The sequence below is a fragment of the Aspergillus ruber genome (assembly GCF_000600275.1).
Source record: "Aspergillus ruber CBS 135680 unplaced genomic scaffold scaffold00003, whole genome shotgun sequence".
Classification (NCBI taxonomy): domain Eukaryota; kingdom Fungi; phylum Ascomycota; class Eurotiomycetes; order Eurotiales; family Aspergillaceae; genus Aspergillus; species Aspergillus ruber.
In genome coordinates this window covers 896204-914399 of record NW_024467299.1, presented here as the reverse complement: position 1 = coordinate 914399, position 18196 = coordinate 896204, and the positions used below count along the sequence as shown (strand labels likewise).

General features: G+C 50.1%; 5 protein-coding genes across 5 annotated transcripts; 3 read left to right on the top strand and 2 right to left on the bottom strand.

The window, feature by feature from the left end:
• Nucleotides 1-3808: 3808 nt before the first annotated feature.
• On the bottom strand, nucleotides 3809-4838 carry EURHEDRAFT_408967 (uncharacterized protein). The gene has a single exon (XM_040780960.1). The coding sequence runs from the start codon at nucleotides 4497-4499 to the stop codon at nucleotides 4116-4118; it is 384 nt and encodes a 127-aa protein (XP_040642316.1). The 5' UTR covers nucleotides 4500-4838; the 3' UTR covers nucleotides 3809-4115.
• A 1595-nt stretch (nucleotides 4839-6433) lies between these two features.
• Nucleotides 6434-9308, top strand: EURHEDRAFT_471803 (citrin). Its single transcript, XM_040785339.1, has 3 exons — nucleotides 6434-6894; nucleotides 6983-8339; nucleotides 8385-9308. Exons 1-3 carry the CDS (start codon nucleotides 6715-6717, stop codon nucleotides 8930-8932), a joined length of 2085 nt encoding a protein of 694 aa, XP_040642315.1. The 5' UTR covers nucleotides 6434-6714; the 3' UTR covers nucleotides 8933-9308.
• Nucleotides 9309-9841: 533 nt separating this feature from the next.
• On the top strand, nucleotides 9842-10793 carry EURHEDRAFT_383743 (uncharacterized protein). The gene is made up of 3 exons (XM_040779591.1): nucleotides 9842-10028; nucleotides 10105-10203; nucleotides 10280-10793. Exons 1-3 carry the CDS (start codon nucleotides 10001-10003, stop codon nucleotides 10309-10311), a joined length of 159 nt encoding a protein of 52 aa, XP_040642314.1. The 5' UTR covers nucleotides 9842-10000; the 3' UTR covers nucleotides 10312-10793.
• On the bottom strand, nucleotides 10306-11488 carry EURHEDRAFT_408965 (DUF5321 domain-containing protein). The gene is made up of 2 exons (XM_040780959.1): nucleotides 10726-11488; nucleotides 10306-10673 (listed from the first exon to the last, which is right to left on the bottom strand). The coding sequence occupies exon 1, from the start codon at nucleotides 11447-11449 to the stop codon at nucleotides 10796-10798; it is 654 nt and encodes a 217-aa protein (XP_040642313.1). The 5' UTR covers nucleotides 11450-11488; the 3' UTR covers nucleotides 10306-10673; nucleotides 10726-10795.
• A 182-nt stretch (nucleotides 11489-11670) lies between these two features.
• On the top strand, nucleotides 11671-18194 carry EURHEDRAFT_383741 (C50 family peptidase). Its single transcript, XM_040779590.1, has 2 exons — nucleotides 11671-16378; nucleotides 16428-18194. The coding sequence occupies exons 1-2, from the start codon at nucleotides 11725-11727 to the stop codon at nucleotides 18059-18061; spliced, it is 6288 nt and encodes a 2095-aa protein (XP_040642312.1). The 5' UTR covers nucleotides 11671-11724; the 3' UTR covers nucleotides 18062-18194.
• The last annotated feature ends 2 nt before the right edge of the window (nucleotides 18195-18196 follow it).

Here is an 18196-nt window from a genome sequence, read left to right as displayed (position 1 = left end):
TCCGACAGTCAAAGCCAGTCTATCAGGGCTCCTAGACAAAATCCTGTTATAACAACAGAAATTGACTCGACGAGCATGGATATCCTTATGATTGTGGGTGATATGAAGGCTTCCTGATTGAATCAGCACAGCTAACCTTGAGAAAGATGATAAAGGATATGTCATGGAGTCAGCTGTTGGATATGTAGTCCGTTGAGGCAACTCCGTACTCAAACTCCCACCCCATATACATGCACACAAAATGCATGGTGCTGTCCGCACTCTCCCATGCACAATAGGTCGAGATACCGGGACCAGCACAGTATAAACTCGCGCATTCCGGACTTTCAGATGGATACAAATGGCCTGTCGGTCTTTAGAGAACTGTACTCGCAAAACCGTATACTGGCCTCCTGGATACGGGCGTGAGAATGGCACGGCTATACCGTCAATGCTTGCACGGCGCTGGCCCATTTGTCTCGTGCGTCATGGTTATCGTCAATAGGGCGCTACCTATAAAAGAGTTTTGGGCGAGGTGCCTCTTCAACGATGATAGGATCAACGTTACGCTCTGTGGTCATTCCACCCCTTTACCATCAAGAGGAGGGTGTCGAAACTATTCCCATGCTCGTTTCATAAGCATCGAGGCCGGTCGATAGCAAATCTGGACGGGGAAAGTCCGCATCTCTTTTGTTGAAAATGCGAACACACGAATCTTCGGTGAAGTAATTGAAGGTAACGGGAAGAGCGATAATTGTGCATTTTGTATGCGCAGCATATCTGCAAGGTAAATCATACATAAATTTTTTGCCTAAACACATTTACAAAGAGGCCTTGCTCATACAATCAGGTCTGAGTTGCTAACACAACCTTCAACCCTCTAATATGAAGGCTGATGTGCTTTGGGGTTGAAAGAAAATAAGCAACAGGCACATCAAGGCTTTACAAGTCCCGTTGTGGGACGGTATTGACTCAAACAGAATCGTTTCATTAATTTGTCTCCAGCAAGGCAACTTGAAATATCCTAAAGCAACCTTGCCCTGGCAATACGGAGTGAATTCTTAGTCAACGGCCTTTTTCAGAGTGGGAAATGATATTCAACTCAAACAATGGCTTCCACGCGTGGGAGACACCCAGAAATTTTCCAAGTAGATACGTGAGTATCGTGAGCGAAATTGGGCTGATAGTCCACTATCAAAAGTTCTCAAAATGAAGAGCGAGCGTGACAGGCTGCCTTTGCAGCTTGGAATGTTTGCCGTTCTCATCGCGATAATCATCCTAGCACGGATTCCGCCGCATGAAACATCTCGATAGTTTTCAGGGTTCATGATAAGACTGAAGGGTCTAACCCTTTTCATATTTACTTTGTGGAGAAACAGAACCCTTGTCTTAAGGCTCAAATTGCTACGCATCGAATCAGCCAGGAGATTTCAAGGTGGCTGCAATAAGCTTCTTTGCGCGAATCCACATTTCCAAAGGCAGCAGCACGACAAGAAGCCCATGGTACATTTCGACTTTTTTTAACACCTAAAATGGCTGGGAAAAGTCATAGCAGGGACAGTAGAAGCAAGTTACTTGAGTCTTTGCGCGCTTCGAAAGCCTGTTTCGGTCCCCGTGCCAGTTGGTCGACCATTGCCGCTACGGCGCTCTTATATTTCATGGCATCAAAGCACACACCGACTATGAGTTTATTAAAAGCATCATAAGCCAAATTGTTCTCCACCAGTTACGGACAAATTAAAGCCTGACTATTTGCATTACGCGGCTCATGTGGATCATAGAAGACGACCTTGATCAAAACCCATGGCTCAGGCTCCTCGGACACGACTCTTTCAAATCGACTATGGAGCAACGGCTACCGCAAAAGAAAGAATTACAATATGTCCCGGGAACTCAGGAATCAGCATGATCAAGAAAAACCGGGAACAAACGAGGCCTTCCAAACAGCAACGACAGTACAGCTGCGCCGAAGACGTACAAAGACACGCCGCATTCACGGCGGCTACAACTTACGCAAAGTATTTGCTGGGTGTCTACACCGGACCTTGTCACCAAACTGAAGCCGGTTATGGACATATTTAGTGGATATAATATTACCTCCATTTAATACCAGCATTCGTGCAGTATTAAGTGCATTGCAGAACAGCATCATATGTGGCACAATCAACGTGAGTGATGTTGGAGAGATAACTGCAGAGCCCTTGAGGGTGGTTTCCACAATTGGGATATATCGATGGCGGATTAGATCGATGTTATCAAATTCCACTAGCATCGAAATCGTGTTCGAAAAGCCACCACTATCGTCACCCGTGCTGTGTCATGAAAATGTTATAATGGAACAGAAACGGGATGGCCTTTACACGAAACTCGCTATCCAGGCCCAGGTCGCCAATCAGGCCGTTTAGGGTATGAAGATCTACTATCCACGACAACTAGAAGTGCTTCACCATCACCGGCAATGCTACCAGCGTAGTCAACGCCTACACCGAGGCCCTCAGGGCCGTCAACGGCATTGGTGGTTTTGCAAGCATCGCCACACTCAACGTGCACTTGCACGAGACAAATCCAGACGAACAGGAGCGAACCGAACTAATTGGCCGCAATTAAAGAACCTGATCGACAGCTCCAATTGATAAAAATTTAAATCGACCTGGATCGAACACTATTCGGGGGAGGGAGCGGAACATTTAACCCTTGAGCTCGCTTCCCGACTGGACAGGAACCGCAGCGACAATTTAGCATTATTTGTTCGAGTACCTCCCGAGTCTGTCTCAGGCATTTAAAGTTCTCAACCACACTAACCTTAATGTTACAATGGACGCGATGTTGTTGTACATTTAAGCCGGTTCATAACGGTTTCAGCGTGTTGATCATGCGTCCGCATCCACGTGTGAACGTGTGAACTAGGGCTTTTGCCATCATAACTTAATCTAGACATATCAGGTATATTATAGGTACCGTATACAATAGTGGGATCAAATCAAATATAAAATGAGCCACCACTAAGGGGAAAATTAATGTGACACTACCATTGTATCCGTAGCAGTCTTCTTCCTGGACACTTCATCCAAAGCCAAAGCATTACGCCGGTACCCTAAGTGAATAATTAAGCATATGTATACATTGGAGCAAGTGCCTTGGCGTCTTCTATGACCTAGGAATAATTTCTATTATCTATCGCAATGAAAAACAAAGACCGCTTCTACGTCGCCCTCTACGCCCGCGGCGGCTCCCCCAAAATGTCCCGGAAAGAAGACACGTACATCCCCCCTCCTACCTGCCATCCAATCCACTCCGATCAATCCAATTAACAAAACCCAGCTACCATTGGGCCTCCACACCCACCCCTCAACTCCCCCCAAAAGCACACTCCTAAAAACAGAAACAGAGCCAGGAACATGTTGCAACACCAAAGAAACCCTCTCCCCAACCGGCACACCCATATGGCATTTCCGAGAAACGTTCTCCCTGCCTGGCCCATATGCCGCTGCTATTCTGTTGGTACTGGTTATGGTTGCTAAAATCATTTATACGGCGAGATTACGGGGGTTATTAAGGGGCCGTCGATAAGGCAGGACGTACAAAGGTGGAATTGCGTGGGATGGGTTAGGGAGGTGTTGGAAACGGTAAGTAGAAATAGAGTTGTTGGGGAGCAGTGTAGTGGATTAGGGGAGGTGAGGGACGGGTTATGTGGTATGCTGGGAAATAGAGGGGGGAGGGAAGTTTCGGCGAAGTGAGGGCTTTGAGAAGGGGCTTCCGACGCTTGGTTTAGTAAAGGGGGTTGAGGTTGTGGAATAGTATGAGCTCAAGGACAGTGTCTACGGAAGGTATACTACAATGAATGCATGAGTATGAGGAACCATAACGAGTGCATTGATTCCAACTAGGTAAGTTCATAAGGCATCGCATCATGATCATAATAGCACGCTAACACACGTAGCCCATCCAACAGGACCATCCGAGACCTTATTCCGACGATATTGTATCGTAGACCTGAGTCCGTCGGAGCCGGGCGTGGTTGCAGACCATCAAGGCCGACCCGTCTCTTAATAGCCCTAGCTATCGACCAGATCCAGTCAAGACGCGCTCATCTTCTCATCTTATCTTGCCATATCCATCACAAACAAATAAACCAATCACTCCCTAACAATCCACCTCCTCTCCTCCCTTCCCATTCTCGTATGGCACCCATAATACTCCTCCTTATTCTCGATCGGCGTGACACAATGCACAGTTGGCGTCCCCTTGAACTTGATCCTCTTGTCCGCACCAGCCCCATGACTAGGCTGTTTCTTGAGAATACTCTTGGACGAGCAATTGTTGACGTATGCGTAGGGCTGCAGCGTTGAGAATCGCTTTGCACCGGCGCCCGCACCAGCGCCGGGACTGGGGATAGGGACGGGCGAGATCGGGGTGCGGGGGGCGGCGCTGGGGGATTTGAGGGGGAAGGAGGAGCGGGCGTTTTGGGCGGCGGAGATGCTCAAGGAGAGCTTTGGCTTTGCAGCGCGGGCGGCGTACATTTTGTTGTTTTGTTTTGTGTTATTGTAATGGAGGTGATTGATGTGGATTGATGTGATGTGGTGGCTGAATTGAAGAGGTAGGGCTGATCGATATAAAGCAAGAATGCGGTGAGGCTTTGGATTTTGATCAACAAAATCGAGCTCCAGCCAGCGTGTCGCGAGATACTATTAATATGTGCAAGTATGCGTTGTTGTTGTTGTTTTTTCTATATTTTTTTATTGACGCGTGCCGAGTCAAGCCACAAACAAAAAAAGAAGCGGTGCTTGGACCAGCCAAAACGAACCACTCAAAGACGAAAATAGAAAAAAGAAGAAAAATAACCAATTCCAAACACACAGTGTCTGACAGGAAAAGAAGAAAAGAGAGCAGATATGTAGAAGGGGGTCTTCCGCGGCTATATAATCGCCTGGTAAGTCTCAAGTTGAATCAGTCCTGGTAGGAGGGGTCGACCGAAAGAGGAGAAATGCCGTAGAACCAATGACGGCCAGTGATGGCGGTTCTGTAAGCGCCGGGGAATGCAGCACGGTGCAGTGTCACATTGTCACTCACAGTATCACCCAGTCCTGGGCAAATGAGATGGCCATGTTGGATGGCTGGGAGGGGATCATCGAGAGGGTTTCTCGAGTTGTCGTCGGTAGAGAGGGTTGGTGTTGCTCAGAGTCATGCCTTGCAGGGGATTGAGTTAGCACATTGCATTTGGCACATCCGGCACACCTAGCACAGTTGGCATAGTCAGCATAGTTAGCACGACTACGCTATCGTCTGGGTTTTTCTTCCGGGCACGCATTAACCAGATACTGCTCGAGTGGCTATTATGCTGTCATGCTGTGTCATTGTGTCGGTCGATCCGATCTACTGCCCCGCAGCAATGTGGTGACTATTTGAGACGTTTGGGTTGCTGTGGCTCCCGAAAGAAGAGAAATGAACAGGGGGAGAAATGTTTGACTTGTAGATCTGAGCTATGTGCCTGGTACATGAAGACGGGCACCCAGGGGTAGGCGCTCTGGAGATATATAAATAACTAGGTGACTAACCTAGCTATGTGGAACGTTCGAACGGAGTCAAGATCTATGAGGATGCAATGCAATGCTCACGATTGATCCAGCCTCCTGTCCGCACACTAGATAAGCTCTGTATACTTTTGCATAACGCTTTGTAGTCCTCGAGTCCAGCCCTACGCATCGGTTAAATAGAATGTTGGCCAAGCACATGAGCTGCCTTAGCATCCAGGCACAAACACCGACTGACTAAAAATAGTGTATTCTCGGACATTTGAGGAATGCATAATGTTGACATGTGTAGCATACGGCATAGCTGCACATGAAATTTCCCCTCCACACTCAGTTGCCTAGGGGTGACTCCAAGAGCATAATGTAAACCGTGCTCATAAATCCCCACAGCTCCGCACCGAACACGGAGCGAGCAGGAACGGAGTTTGTACGAACATCGGCCCGATAGATAAAGTACACCTGTGCGTTATGACTGGTGGAAAGGTGTCATGTGAAGGAAAAATATGGAATATCGGTCAGCTAGCTGGCGGGGATTATTAAGTGAATTGTTCATATGCATAGTTACTCCGGAGTAGTCAAATGAGTCATTCGAGGACTGTGTCTGTACATGTACATAGTAGAGGTATATGTAGAGAGAGAGATGGGGTACTGGTACTTGTAGTAGGCCCGCCATCGACCCTTATTCCGTCAAGGGTACAGAGTACAGTTCCATGTGTGTTCTGTTTACTTCATTATGCGCTTTGTGCGGAGAACATGACTGAGGCATCGGCCCTTGTTCCGATCTGCCGTATTGTATTGTATGTAATTCAGGGGCGGTGGCTGACCAGTGTTGGCTCTGTCCAGTACTGCAGAGGAGGCGGAGAGAAAGGATTAAAATAAAATAGAATACCGTGCGAAGCTGAAGCATGAATACAGCGAAAAAGTAAACACTTGCCACGAGATGTGGCTGACTGTGTTGAGCTGAGTTTAGTGCCTGATACATACCATACATACACAATACGATACCGTATATCACCCCAATCCTTTGTTTAATTTTCCTTTTTCTCCACACATCTTTTCTCTCTGCATTCCTGCCATCTCAGACCAGGTCCTGTGCACCGTCCACTGAAGAGGACTGAAAGAGACGATTAAAGCTGCAGTCGCTGCATCCAGACCAGAACCCCCTCAGGATTCCCGCACCGTCTGGCTCAATCTGCAAGTCAACATGTCCGGCGTCAAAGAGGCCGTCAAGCAATCCTTGGTGGGCAGCTCGGACGAGCTTCAGCTCTCGCACTACATCAAGGCCAACTTCAACCATTTTGCCCATAAAGATGATCAGACTGGCGAGCTGTACATGACCGAAGATGATTTCATCAATGCCATTGCCCCCAAGGAGGAAGACTATGTGAGCCCTTGTTTGCTTTTTCCCCCCCGCTATTGCCCTAGCGGCTTTCTCGCCAGCAGGATCGCTGACAAGCCAATTCGCCATGTAGCACAAGATCAAGCGGGAGCAATATTCTATCCTCTTCCAGGTTGCCGATACGCGAAAGGCCGGTAGATTGACCCTTGGCGACTGGGCGACGTTCGAGAACCTCCTCGCTAAGCCCGATGCCGAGTACGAGATTGCCTTCCGTCTGTTCGATATCGAGAGAACGGGTACTGTCAAGTGGGAGAACGTGGAGAGCTTGTTCAGCCAGACGAGATCTCAAGAGAGCATTCCGTTCAACTGGAACTCCGCATGGGCGTCGTTGTATACAGGCAGCAGCAAGAGCCGCCATGAGATGACCTATCCGCAATTCGCCCAGATGCTGCGGGGATTGCAGGGAGAGCGTATTCGGCAAGCATTCCATGTCATGGATGCTGATGGCGATGGTTACATTGAGCCTTATGAGTTCCAGCGCATCATCCTCCAAACTTCCAAGCACAAGCTGTCCGACTACGTTTTGGAAAACCTGCCCAGTCTGTGCAATGTCTCCGACGGTAGCAAGATCTCCTACGCGACGGTGCGCGCTTTCCAGAACGTCATGAGCGAAATGGACATCATCGACCTGATCGTGCGCGAAGCAACTCGCAAGAGTGACGACGGTAAGATCACGCGCACCGACTTCCTGAACGAGGCGGCCCGTACCACGCGCTTCTCCCTGTTCACCCCGATGGAGGCGGATATCCTGTTCCACTTTGCCGGTCTTGACGCACCGTCCGGCCAGCTGGCCCAGAAGGATTTCGCCAAGGTTGTCGATGCATCATGGCGCACCCCGTTCGCTGTTGCTAGCCAGGCTGCGTCGACCACTACACAGAAGGCCGCAGAGAACACCAAGTCGATTCTGTTCAGCGTGCTGGAATCGGCGCACCACTTTGCGCTTGGCAGTCTTGCGGGTGCGTTTGGTGCGTTCATGGTTTACCCCATTGACCTGGTCAAGACCCGTATGCAGAACCAGCGGTCGACACGTGTTGGCGAGAGGCTGTACAACAACTCGCTGGATTGCGCACGCAAGGTTATCCGCAACGAAGGATTCACCGGCTTGTACTCCGGTGTTGTTCCTCAGCTGATTGGTGTTGCACCGGAGAAGGCCATCAAGCTTACCGTGAACGATTTGGTCCGGAATCACTTTACCGACAAGGACACTGGCAGGATCTGGTACCCTTATGAGATCCTTGCTGGCGCTTCGGCAGGAGGATGTCAAGTGGTCTTCACCAACCCCCTTGAAATTGTCAAGATTCGCCTGCAGGTTCAGGGTGAAATCGCCAAGTCCGTCGAGGGCGCTCCTCGCCGCTCCGCTCTATGGATCGTGAAGAACCTGGGATTGATGGGATTGTACAAGGGAGCCAGCGCTTGTCTTCTCCGTGATGGTACGTAACTTCCAAGCTTAGAGAGAAGGCCCGCTAACAATTCAGTCCCCTTTTCCGCCATTTACTTCCCTACCTACTCCCACCTGAAGTCCGAAATGTTCGGCGAATCCCCAACCCACAAACTCGGCGTCGTCCAGCTCCTCACTGCCGGTGCCATCGCCGGTATGCCCGCCGCCTACCTGACAACACCCTGCGACGTCATCAAAACCCGTCTGCAAGTCGAAGCTCGCAAGGGCGAAGTCCGCTACACCGGTCTCCGCCACTGCGCATCGCATATCTGGAAGGAGGAAGGCTTTGGCGCGTTCTTCAAGGGCGGTCCCGCTCGTATCGTCCGTTCCTCGCCGCAATTTGGTTTCACCCTGGCCGCCTATGAAATCCTGCAAAAGTGGCTCCCCATGCCTGGTTCGCAGCCTGAGCCTTCGCTTAGTGGACGGGTTGAGCCTGGTGTTGGGTTGCAGGGTGCCAAGGCTCCTCTGCCGTATCTGCGCTCGCGGAACGCGTTGAAGCTCCTCTTGGATCTGGACGAGAACATTGGCCGTGTCAAGGTTCCGCGGAAGGAGCAGTGGCCCAAGTTCCTGCAGGCTCAGCAGTGATTTCTTCCTTTTCATTTCGATTTCCCCTTTCTTACGCTCTCTTTGTTCTTCTTTTAGCGACGACCAGCTTTATGTCCATTCCATTTGTTGTTGATACGAGTATATCCTTCATTTCTTTTTACTTCTCATGTTTCAGTCTTCTCATGTCTCACCACTACATCTGTTGGAGGTTTTGGTCTGTAAAGTTTGCATTATCTTTTGATCTTTTCTGTTCATATGGTAGACATCTATGTCAATTTGCTTAGTGTAACAAAAGGCAGATAGATTAGAGGGGAGGGTTGTGGTTAGATGATCAACCTTGATTTCTTTCTTTCGTTGTATATGCATTGAATTGGATAGTGTGGATTATCACTTGTAATTTGTTTGATGTGTGAAGCATCCCTTTGTTGGTTGTTTTATCAGAAGCCGGATTATTGTTCTGGTTAGCGTCAATTTGTGGCATCTCCGGGCTTTATTAGCCCTTTGTGGTTGCGTTAACCCCATATGGAACAAACCATCATACAACAAACTAACCAACGACCCCAGACCCCACCGAAGAAAAACATCTTTATCTCCAAATACCGAGTAACACGCAACTCTGTCAAACAAAGACACGACAATAAAGGGACCCGTCAACCATGTGTCGAGAACAATATCAAGCAGCGTGAATGGGACCACTTGTCATTGTTGTACTACTATGCATGTCAATATAATTTCATTCATATCTTTTTCTGCAGTTGAATCGTATTATTCGGGTTAGTGTAGGGTAAGGTAGTGTAATGAAAGTCATGGTTCGTTGATGGTGGTGTTGGTTCGGGGTCTTAATATTGTCCTCGTCTATCTTGGATTCACTTTGAGATTGGGGATGGGATGAAAGTGAGAATGAAAGAAAGAATGGGAATGGAAACGAGAATCATTATCTTTCCCTCCCTCCATCTCTGTCTATGAACGACGACAAACAGACAAGCACATAAAACCCCTTCGAATTCCAACTTAGTACTCTCTCATCATCATCATCAATCATCTCCAAAAAACTCTACTAGAATTCTACTTTCACGCTTACGCTTAACCAACCAACCAATCCACAGAATGCCTGCTAAGAACGGTGTCCGTAGGGGTAAGTCCCATCCCCTCCTGCCATCGTCCTATTCTGGGCCATGCGTTTGATGATATTAATATGATGTCTGTGATAGCTTCCCCCGGCGGTGGCTGCGTTCTCATGAGAGCTTCTCCTGGCGGTGGATGCAATGTTATGAAGGCTTCACCTGGTGGTGGGTGCAGTGTTATGAAGGGTTAGCCTTTCCTTCCTCCTTCTGGTTATGTTTGATATTGATCAAAATGGAATGATGCTAATGCTTATAATGATAGCTTCTCCCGGTGGTGGCTATGGGATTATGTAAACGCACTTAATCAAAGCCCAATGATATCGAGGGCAGAGCAGGGCTTTGGTCCGATGAACGATGACAGTTAGGTTATAGCGCGAGAAATCGACTGGTCGACCCGCTGTGATGATGTTGTTTGATGTGGTGTGATAGTTTTGTTTGTTTCTTTTTTTTCGGGTTCTTCTGTATATTGAAGGGATAGGGGGAAGTGTTTGGACTGAAGTTGTACGTTCTTTTGAGTTCCACTTCAATGGAGTAAATAAATGGAAATAGATTGATTCGGGTATCGATGGTATATACAGTAGAGGGACGTAAATCCTGTGTTTTTGTAGAGGAGGGCTGAGTGTATGCAACATCATATCACAATAATCATACATCACCTGGACTGATTGTTAGCTACGTACACCTCAAGAAAGATGTGCATGTACTTACCTGGCTAATCTCAAGTCTATCAAGGGATTTTATGTTGTACAATGGTTCAAGTTCAAGCAGGTTACGCTTGTTAAAAGAAATTTAGCTTCCGTCTCGAACTGCCTTCCCTCGGCGGTTCCGTATTCCCCTTGCCCTCAGCAGGGATAACCGGTTCCTTCAACGCATCCACATCTCCTTGCGACTCCTGTTCAGCTTGTTCAGCCCGCTTTGCCGAAGCCCTCTGATGCCACAACGAATCCTCATCCTCAATCTCCCTCAACACCTCCTCCCACTCCCTCTCCTTCGCCGCATCCCCAGACCCCAACAATTTCTCCACATCAACAGCCTCCCCCCTCTTCACCCTCTCAATAACCTCCTTCAACAACTCAATCTTCGCATCCGTCGACCTTGTGTACGCCGCATAATCCTTCTTCAGCATCATCATCCGGATGGCCTGCGAGCCGATTAGGATGAAAATGATTATGTAGAAGCTGGCTGGGTTCCATTCATTGGATTCGGGGGTGTCGGGTTTGCCGCCGCCGCGCGCGAGGCGCCGGATGAAGGGTGGGATCATGGCAGTCCAGACGGAGGTCTGGGCTATGCGCGGCATGGATTCGGACGTGTAGGTTGAACGGGGACGGGCTTGAATTTGTATTGTCGGTGGTGGGCGGGTGAGGAGCCTGGCGTTGCGGATTGGGGCATGGCGGATTGTGAGGGAGCGGAGGGGGAGTTTTGTAAATGTCATATTGAGAGCCATCGCCGTGTGTATCTTATTGAGGAATTGGATATTTCAATGATGAATTCATATCAGAACCGCCGCACGATCGGAGGATCGGAGACTGCCCCCGGTCCCGTTTAGGTTTAGCGCAGTCTGTTACCGCGACAACGACGTTTGTGTCTCGTCTTGGCAGCGGACGGAGTTGTCTTGCAGTGATGGGCCCGTGATTAATTACATCTACATCTCCTGCCTTATTATGCGAATCGCTATACGATTCTACAAATCATATACTAACTAATACAATGGCGGTTACAACATTCCCCTCCGATTCCTCCGTGGAATCGGTAAAGCTCGCCGTCCGGTCAACAGCGACTTGCTCGAATGCTACACTGCTCTCTCTGCAGGGATTGTTTCGGGGTGGATCGAAAGCGACAGAGACAGAAAGCAATGCTATATCGAGACGGGCAGGACGGAATATCAAGGAGTCAACAACTAGTGCAGCTCGCAGTAGAACGACATCCCGTGCGACGTCGAAAACAACAACAACAACACTGAATGTGGAGGCGCGGTTATCAGCTCATGAGCGTCTCGTGCTTGCTACTGAGGTGTTTAATACTACGTTAAAGACGTTGTCAGATGCAGTTAAACTATCCTCCTCGAAACGCCAGAACGACCCTCGACCCTCGACACTCTTTCAACACACTTCGCCGAATAACGCAGGTCGATCGCCGAAGAAGTCGAGATTATCGAAATACACACAACCAGACGCTACCGCAGTAGACCAGGGGCTGCTCTCAGTCGCAGAATGTGCACGATCAGCGCTGTCGTGTTTACGATCGCTGAAAAGCGAACAGGGGCAGGATGAGCAGGGGTTGAACATACAGCTTGAACAGGGGGCTTGTGTGCTTGCGGGGAGGTACTTGTCGCTTGGTCTTAATGATTTGGCGTACAAGGAGCTGCGGGCGCTGAAGAGGAGGATACAGGCTTATCTGGATAGTGCTGGTTCGAAGAAGGCCGCGGGGGTTTCGAGAAAAACGGCTGCACAGGAGGAAGAGAAAGAGCGGATGTCGGATCTGCTTAGCTTTACAAATATTGGGAATGCGAAAACTGTGCTTGGGCTTGTGGTTACGTTCCAGTCAAATGCGCTGCGGCTACTTGCCGCTGAGAAACGACCAGCTACGACGCAGAAAGTTTGTTCGGCAATGCAGTTGTCTGACTCGAGTAGTCCGGGTAGGGTGATTATGGCTGCGGTGGATTCTGGGAGTCTTACCAAGGACAAGGCTGCGCTTCAGTTGCAGTTACTATCAAATACCATTCTCTCCGTGGCCTCCGCCCAGCAAACCGACGACTCGAAGGACCGCTTACGACCGATCACAACGCTGACCCTCCAGCTGCTGTCTATGGAGATGCGAGGCATGGGATGGAAATTGTCCGGCCACATTTGCGACGAAGGAAAAGAGCTTTGGGACCCATTATCACGATATCTTGCAAGTTTCGCTCACCACAACAAAGGAATCGAGAAATCCGAGTTCGCCATCCTATACAAAACCATCGTTCGACTCCAGTCCGCCATCGCGAAGCCGGAACGGAAATCGTCCACCGCGCAACTCCATTCCGTGACACGAATTGCAACGATTCTGGGCCAACTTGCTCAGGATGCAGGTTGTGTGGAGGAAGCTTTGAAACTGTTCACAGAGGCTGTTAAGCCCCTCTCTGATGGACAGTGTCTTTCTTTGGCTACGGTGCGCTGCAAGATCGCGTCGCTTAATTTCCAGCAGATGAAGTCTTCGAAGTCTCACGGTGAAATCGCCAGTGCTGTATCAGAAGCCTCAGCAGCGCTGGCCCTACAACTGAAGGGTAGCGCCGGCGACCTGGATGAGCTTTTGGTGGAGGCAGCGAAGTTGAAGAAGATCTCGATGGCTTGGCTAGGGGACGCAGTCACCAAGGACAAGGGCAAGGGTGTAGCAGACGACATTCCGAATCGGATACGCGAATATCTTTACGGCTTTCTACGCTTCCTGCGCCGCTACGTTGGACGCCAACCCTCCGAAGAAACTGAGCAGAAGGAGCATGAGACTTTTGAAAAGCGAGTCACTGCATGCAAGAACATCATCCTAGCAGCTATCGATTCGGCAGTTGCCATGGGTAAGCTATCGGTTATGTCGCAGAACCCGCCATGGGACGACATGCTTTCGATTCTCGTCGATTGCCAACGCCTCCTCATGACCATCGGTGTCGCATCTAAAAATTCAGATTCGGACAGTGGAATGGGACTTGTGAAGTTGTCGAACCTCTTTTGGTCTCGATACATCAGGGAGAAGGAATGCGGGAAGGACTACCGTTCGCTTGTGCCGCTTTTGAAACACTCGACAAGTTTGCTTTCTGGGTGCTCGGCTTCACAACGGAATACCGGATTTGCGGCCCTCAAGTATGAGAGACTTGCGCACCTGTACATGGATGGGAATATGGGAGCAGAATCCGACAAGGCATTTTGCCAGTCTATTACCGAACACATCAACGCTGGAGCTCTGGATCAAGTTGCTGTTGATGCTGCCGGGAATTATCCTCATCGTGCTTCTCAGGACCCGAAGAGTGGTGGTTTCATGCTCGGTCGTGCTATTTCCGGATACATGAGGATGAAGCTGCGGAACAAGAGCTCAGAATCGCAAGTCCTCGATGATCAGCAATTAGGGCTGGAACAACGGGGACTTGTTCTTGAATGGCAGATGGGTCTTCTTACTGAGTTGCATTTGCATGCTTACAGTGATGAAACTTTCCGTGGCATGTTCAATTCCGTTGTCTCCAAGCTTCTTGACATATACTCCTGCGAAACGTATCCCATTCGCCGTATGCGTGCCATGCTATGCGCGATGCGATTTCTGCTTGAGCGTCCGAGTGCTCTGGAGCCAGAAGTACTGGAAAGTATTGTCAACGAGTGTGCCGATTTCAGCGAGGATGGGTCCTTTGGAAACGACTATAAGCTCGCTGCTTATTCCACTCACATTCGGAACGCCCTACAGCTCACCGTGCGACTTCACCAGGGGAATCTGCAAGCTTTCGAACTCAACCAGATTATTTCGTCTTGGAGCTGCATGGTGGCAAACTGCCCTGATTGGAACTCGCTAGGGTCGTGTGTCGTCGATGTCGACTACTGGATTCTGCAACTCAAGGCAATTGTCGATTACACCGAGATCCACGGGCTATGGAAAGTGCAGCTCTCAGCATTGGAGTTGGTCTTGCGTGTCACCGAGTTACAAGAATTAGGCGACTTCTCCGAAGCGATTATCGTTCTTTCGCGACTGGTACTGCAGTACTGTCGACTTGGACACTGCAAGAAGGCTAGTGGTTTGCTTACCCGCGCGGACCAGTGCCTTCGAGACAACGAAGTTTCTTGCCTGGCAACGCTATCGTACAAGTTGGCTCGAGGGGAGTATCATCTTGAGACTGGAGAGGTTGAGAAGGCTGCTGGTATCCTCGCGACAGCCAGGTCACTGTATGAGAAGAACCAGAAGCAGCAGGATCTGAACAATTGCTCTGTTCTGTCGAAGATTGCGTGGGAACGATTGGTCGCAGATGCGGCATTCATTAACTCGCGACTTTCTTTTGCTCAGGGGTCTATTACCCACGCATTGTTCTTCGCTAAGCTCTCCGTGAGACTGAACTGTCGGATCTGGGCCAAGGTTGAGAAGCTTGCTCAGCGGAAGCAGGGCAAGGCCTTGCAAGCAAGCAGCAGTACCGAGATTGATAGTGTTGTCGAAGGTGTCGCGAAGCTTGACGTCTCGCAAGCGATTTCGACGGAGCCGTCTGTCAGCTACTTTCAGGGAGCGCCATTCTGGCCTCACGTTGGCTCTCATCATACCTCTTTGTTGAATCTCGCGAGTCTGTCCGCACACCACGGCCTTTTCCAAGATGCGATCTACTACGGAGAGCAGGCGCTCAAGGTCAACAAGACTCTCAATGCCAATGTCCGCCTGGTCGCTTCGCAAACGCAGCTTGGATCTCACTGGATCTACGGTGGACGTGTTTCGGAGGGACAGCAGCTCCTGGAGTCTGCCGCCACATTGGCGAAGCAGCTGGATAGCAGTATCGAGCTTGTCTCACTGCAGATGGGTCTAGCTTCTCTTCATCGGGCAATGGGCCAATATCGCGAGGAGCATCGTGCGCTTCTTGAGGCCGATAAGATTATGTCTGAGGTTATCCTCTCTGAAACGGAAACTTCGCCGACAGCTGTTGCAGATCTGGAGGATAAGATGGACAAGTTGCGCATTCGGAGCACCACCGGTACACGGAAGACAAGACAGCCGGCTACTACTAATACGCGGAGCACTCGTGCTGTGTCTTCGTCCTCCCGGGCTACTTCTAGGAAGACTTCGAATCCCACGCCGGAGTCGTCTACCGTGGAATCGAAGTCTCTCTTGCAACTACGAACGGACCTCCTTAGACATCAAGCCGACTGCTCACGAGCACTGCGCGACTTCGACAATGCGACGAACCTGCTGACCGACGCACGACAGTATGCTCTTTCTCGGGATAGCCAGATCTCTCTGCATATCGGAGAAAGTGAGCACCTACTCGCCGATGCTATTCGCCATTTCGCTACACACGCGGTTTACTGTGTACTCCCAGAGTCCACCATCTCCCTACCATCGCTCGAGTCACCAGAAAAGAACACCGTAGAACCTCCTGCACCTTCCGCGAAGCCACTTACCGTTCGCAAAACACGAGCACCTGCCCGCGGCACGCGCTCCAAGACCCCGAAGGCTAGTGAGGACTTTGCGGATATGCTGTCCAAGGCGGGCGAGTGTCTTAACAATATCTTCGGTACTGCTACGACACTTGGATCTACGCTTGACAGCCATGCGGCTTCGAGGTTGATGAGTCGAATTTCTATGTTGTCGCAAACTACGGCACCTGGTTGTTCGACACCGTGGTCTCAGGCGCCGGCTAATGTCAATGGTAAGCCCCCTATTTCAGCTGGATTGGTAGATTGTGCTGACAAATACAGAAATCGGTCGTATCGGCGCTTTTAACCGCGAGCGTGTGGCTATTGATCTCGACAAGCATTTGGCAGATGCCAACGATCCGCTAGTTTGGCCGTCAACGTCTCTGCCGTCGCCTGTTGGTCTTGAGGATGATATTTGCTCTAACTTCACGAAAGAGTACGTCGACATTTTGCCCGATAACTGGAACGTTTTGTCGCTGTCGCTGAGCACGGACTGCACGGAATTCGTCGTTTCGCGTCTACGCAAGGGCCAAACACCATTCCTCCTGCGTCTTCCGCTCAAGAGGGGAAACTCAGACGAGGATGACGAGGAGCAGTTTACCTTCGAAGATGGCCGGGAAGAGATGCAGGAGTTGATCAAACTGGCCAACGAGAGTGCGCATGCCGCCAAGGCACAGGTGGATAAGCAGATGAAGAAACAGTGGTGGAAGAACCGCGAGGCGCTAGATCGTCGGATGGAGAATCTGCTGCAGAATGTTGAGAGTGTGTGGTTTGGTGGATTCAGGGGTATCTTCTCGCCTGTGGCGAGGGAGGGTGATGCATTGTCGCGGTTTGCGAGCTCGTTCAATTATATCCTTGACAAGCATCTTCCATCACGGCAAAAGGGTGGTCGGTCGACAACGGGTCCGAAGTTGATGCTGCACCATAACGTGCTTGAACTGTTTACTGGGATTAAGGATTTGGAGCAGCAGGAGGATCCGGAAGAGATGCTGATGGACCTTCTTTACTTTGTGGTCGATATTCTGCAGTTTCAGGGAGAGCGCAACGCCTACGATGAGATCGACTTTGATATGATGGTCGTGGAGACGCTTGATGCTCTCAGGGGCTATCATGACACTGTCCGAAACGAGTCGGTCAACCCGCAAACGAGCCACACCGTTCTGGTTCTCGACAAGGCTCTCCATCTGTTTCCATGGGAGTCGCTTCCCTGTCTGAAGGGATCGCCAGTTTGCCGTGTGCCATCGTTGGAGTGCCTGCGCGACCGCGTTGTTCGATTTCGAAACAAACAGGGTGAAGGTTCTCGACTTACTATTGACCGCAAGGACGGTACCTATATTCTCAATCCTACAGGTGACCTGCAAACAACGCAAGCAACCTTCGAAACCGACCTTAGTCGCATGGACCGCTGGAACGGAATCGTCAACCGCCAACCATCCGAAGACGAATTCCGCGAAGCTCTCGAAACCAAGAGTCTTTTCCTCTACTTCGGTCACGGCAGCGGCGCCCAATACATCCGCGGCCGAACAATCAAACGCCTCGACCGCTGCGCAGTCGCTTTCCTAATGGGCTGCAGCAGTGGCACCCTGACCGAAGCAGGCGAGTACGAACCATATGGCACACCCATGAACTATCTACAAGCCGGTAGTCCGGCACTCGTCGCGACGCTGTGGGATGTCACGGACAAGGACATTGATCGGTTTGCGCAGGCTACGTTTGAGAAATGGGGTCTTATTGGTGGGCAGGATGAGAGTGATTCGAAGGGTAAGGGACGGGCTCGGTCGAGGTCGAGGTCCCCGAGGAATGAAGCAGTGGCTTTGGATGAAGCGGTTTGTCAGTCGAGGGATGCGTGTGTGTTGAGGTATCTGAATGGGGCTGCGCCGGTGATATATGGCGTTCCATCTGTCTTTTTGGAGTAATTTGTTTGCCTGTTTTGCTTACTTGTATGGCGTTGTGGGATCGGTACATGCATGGCGAGTGTATTTTTGCATAATTGGAGATGCTGTATAATAATGTAGTTCTTTTCTTCCAATGGTAGTTCTTTAACCTGTCAT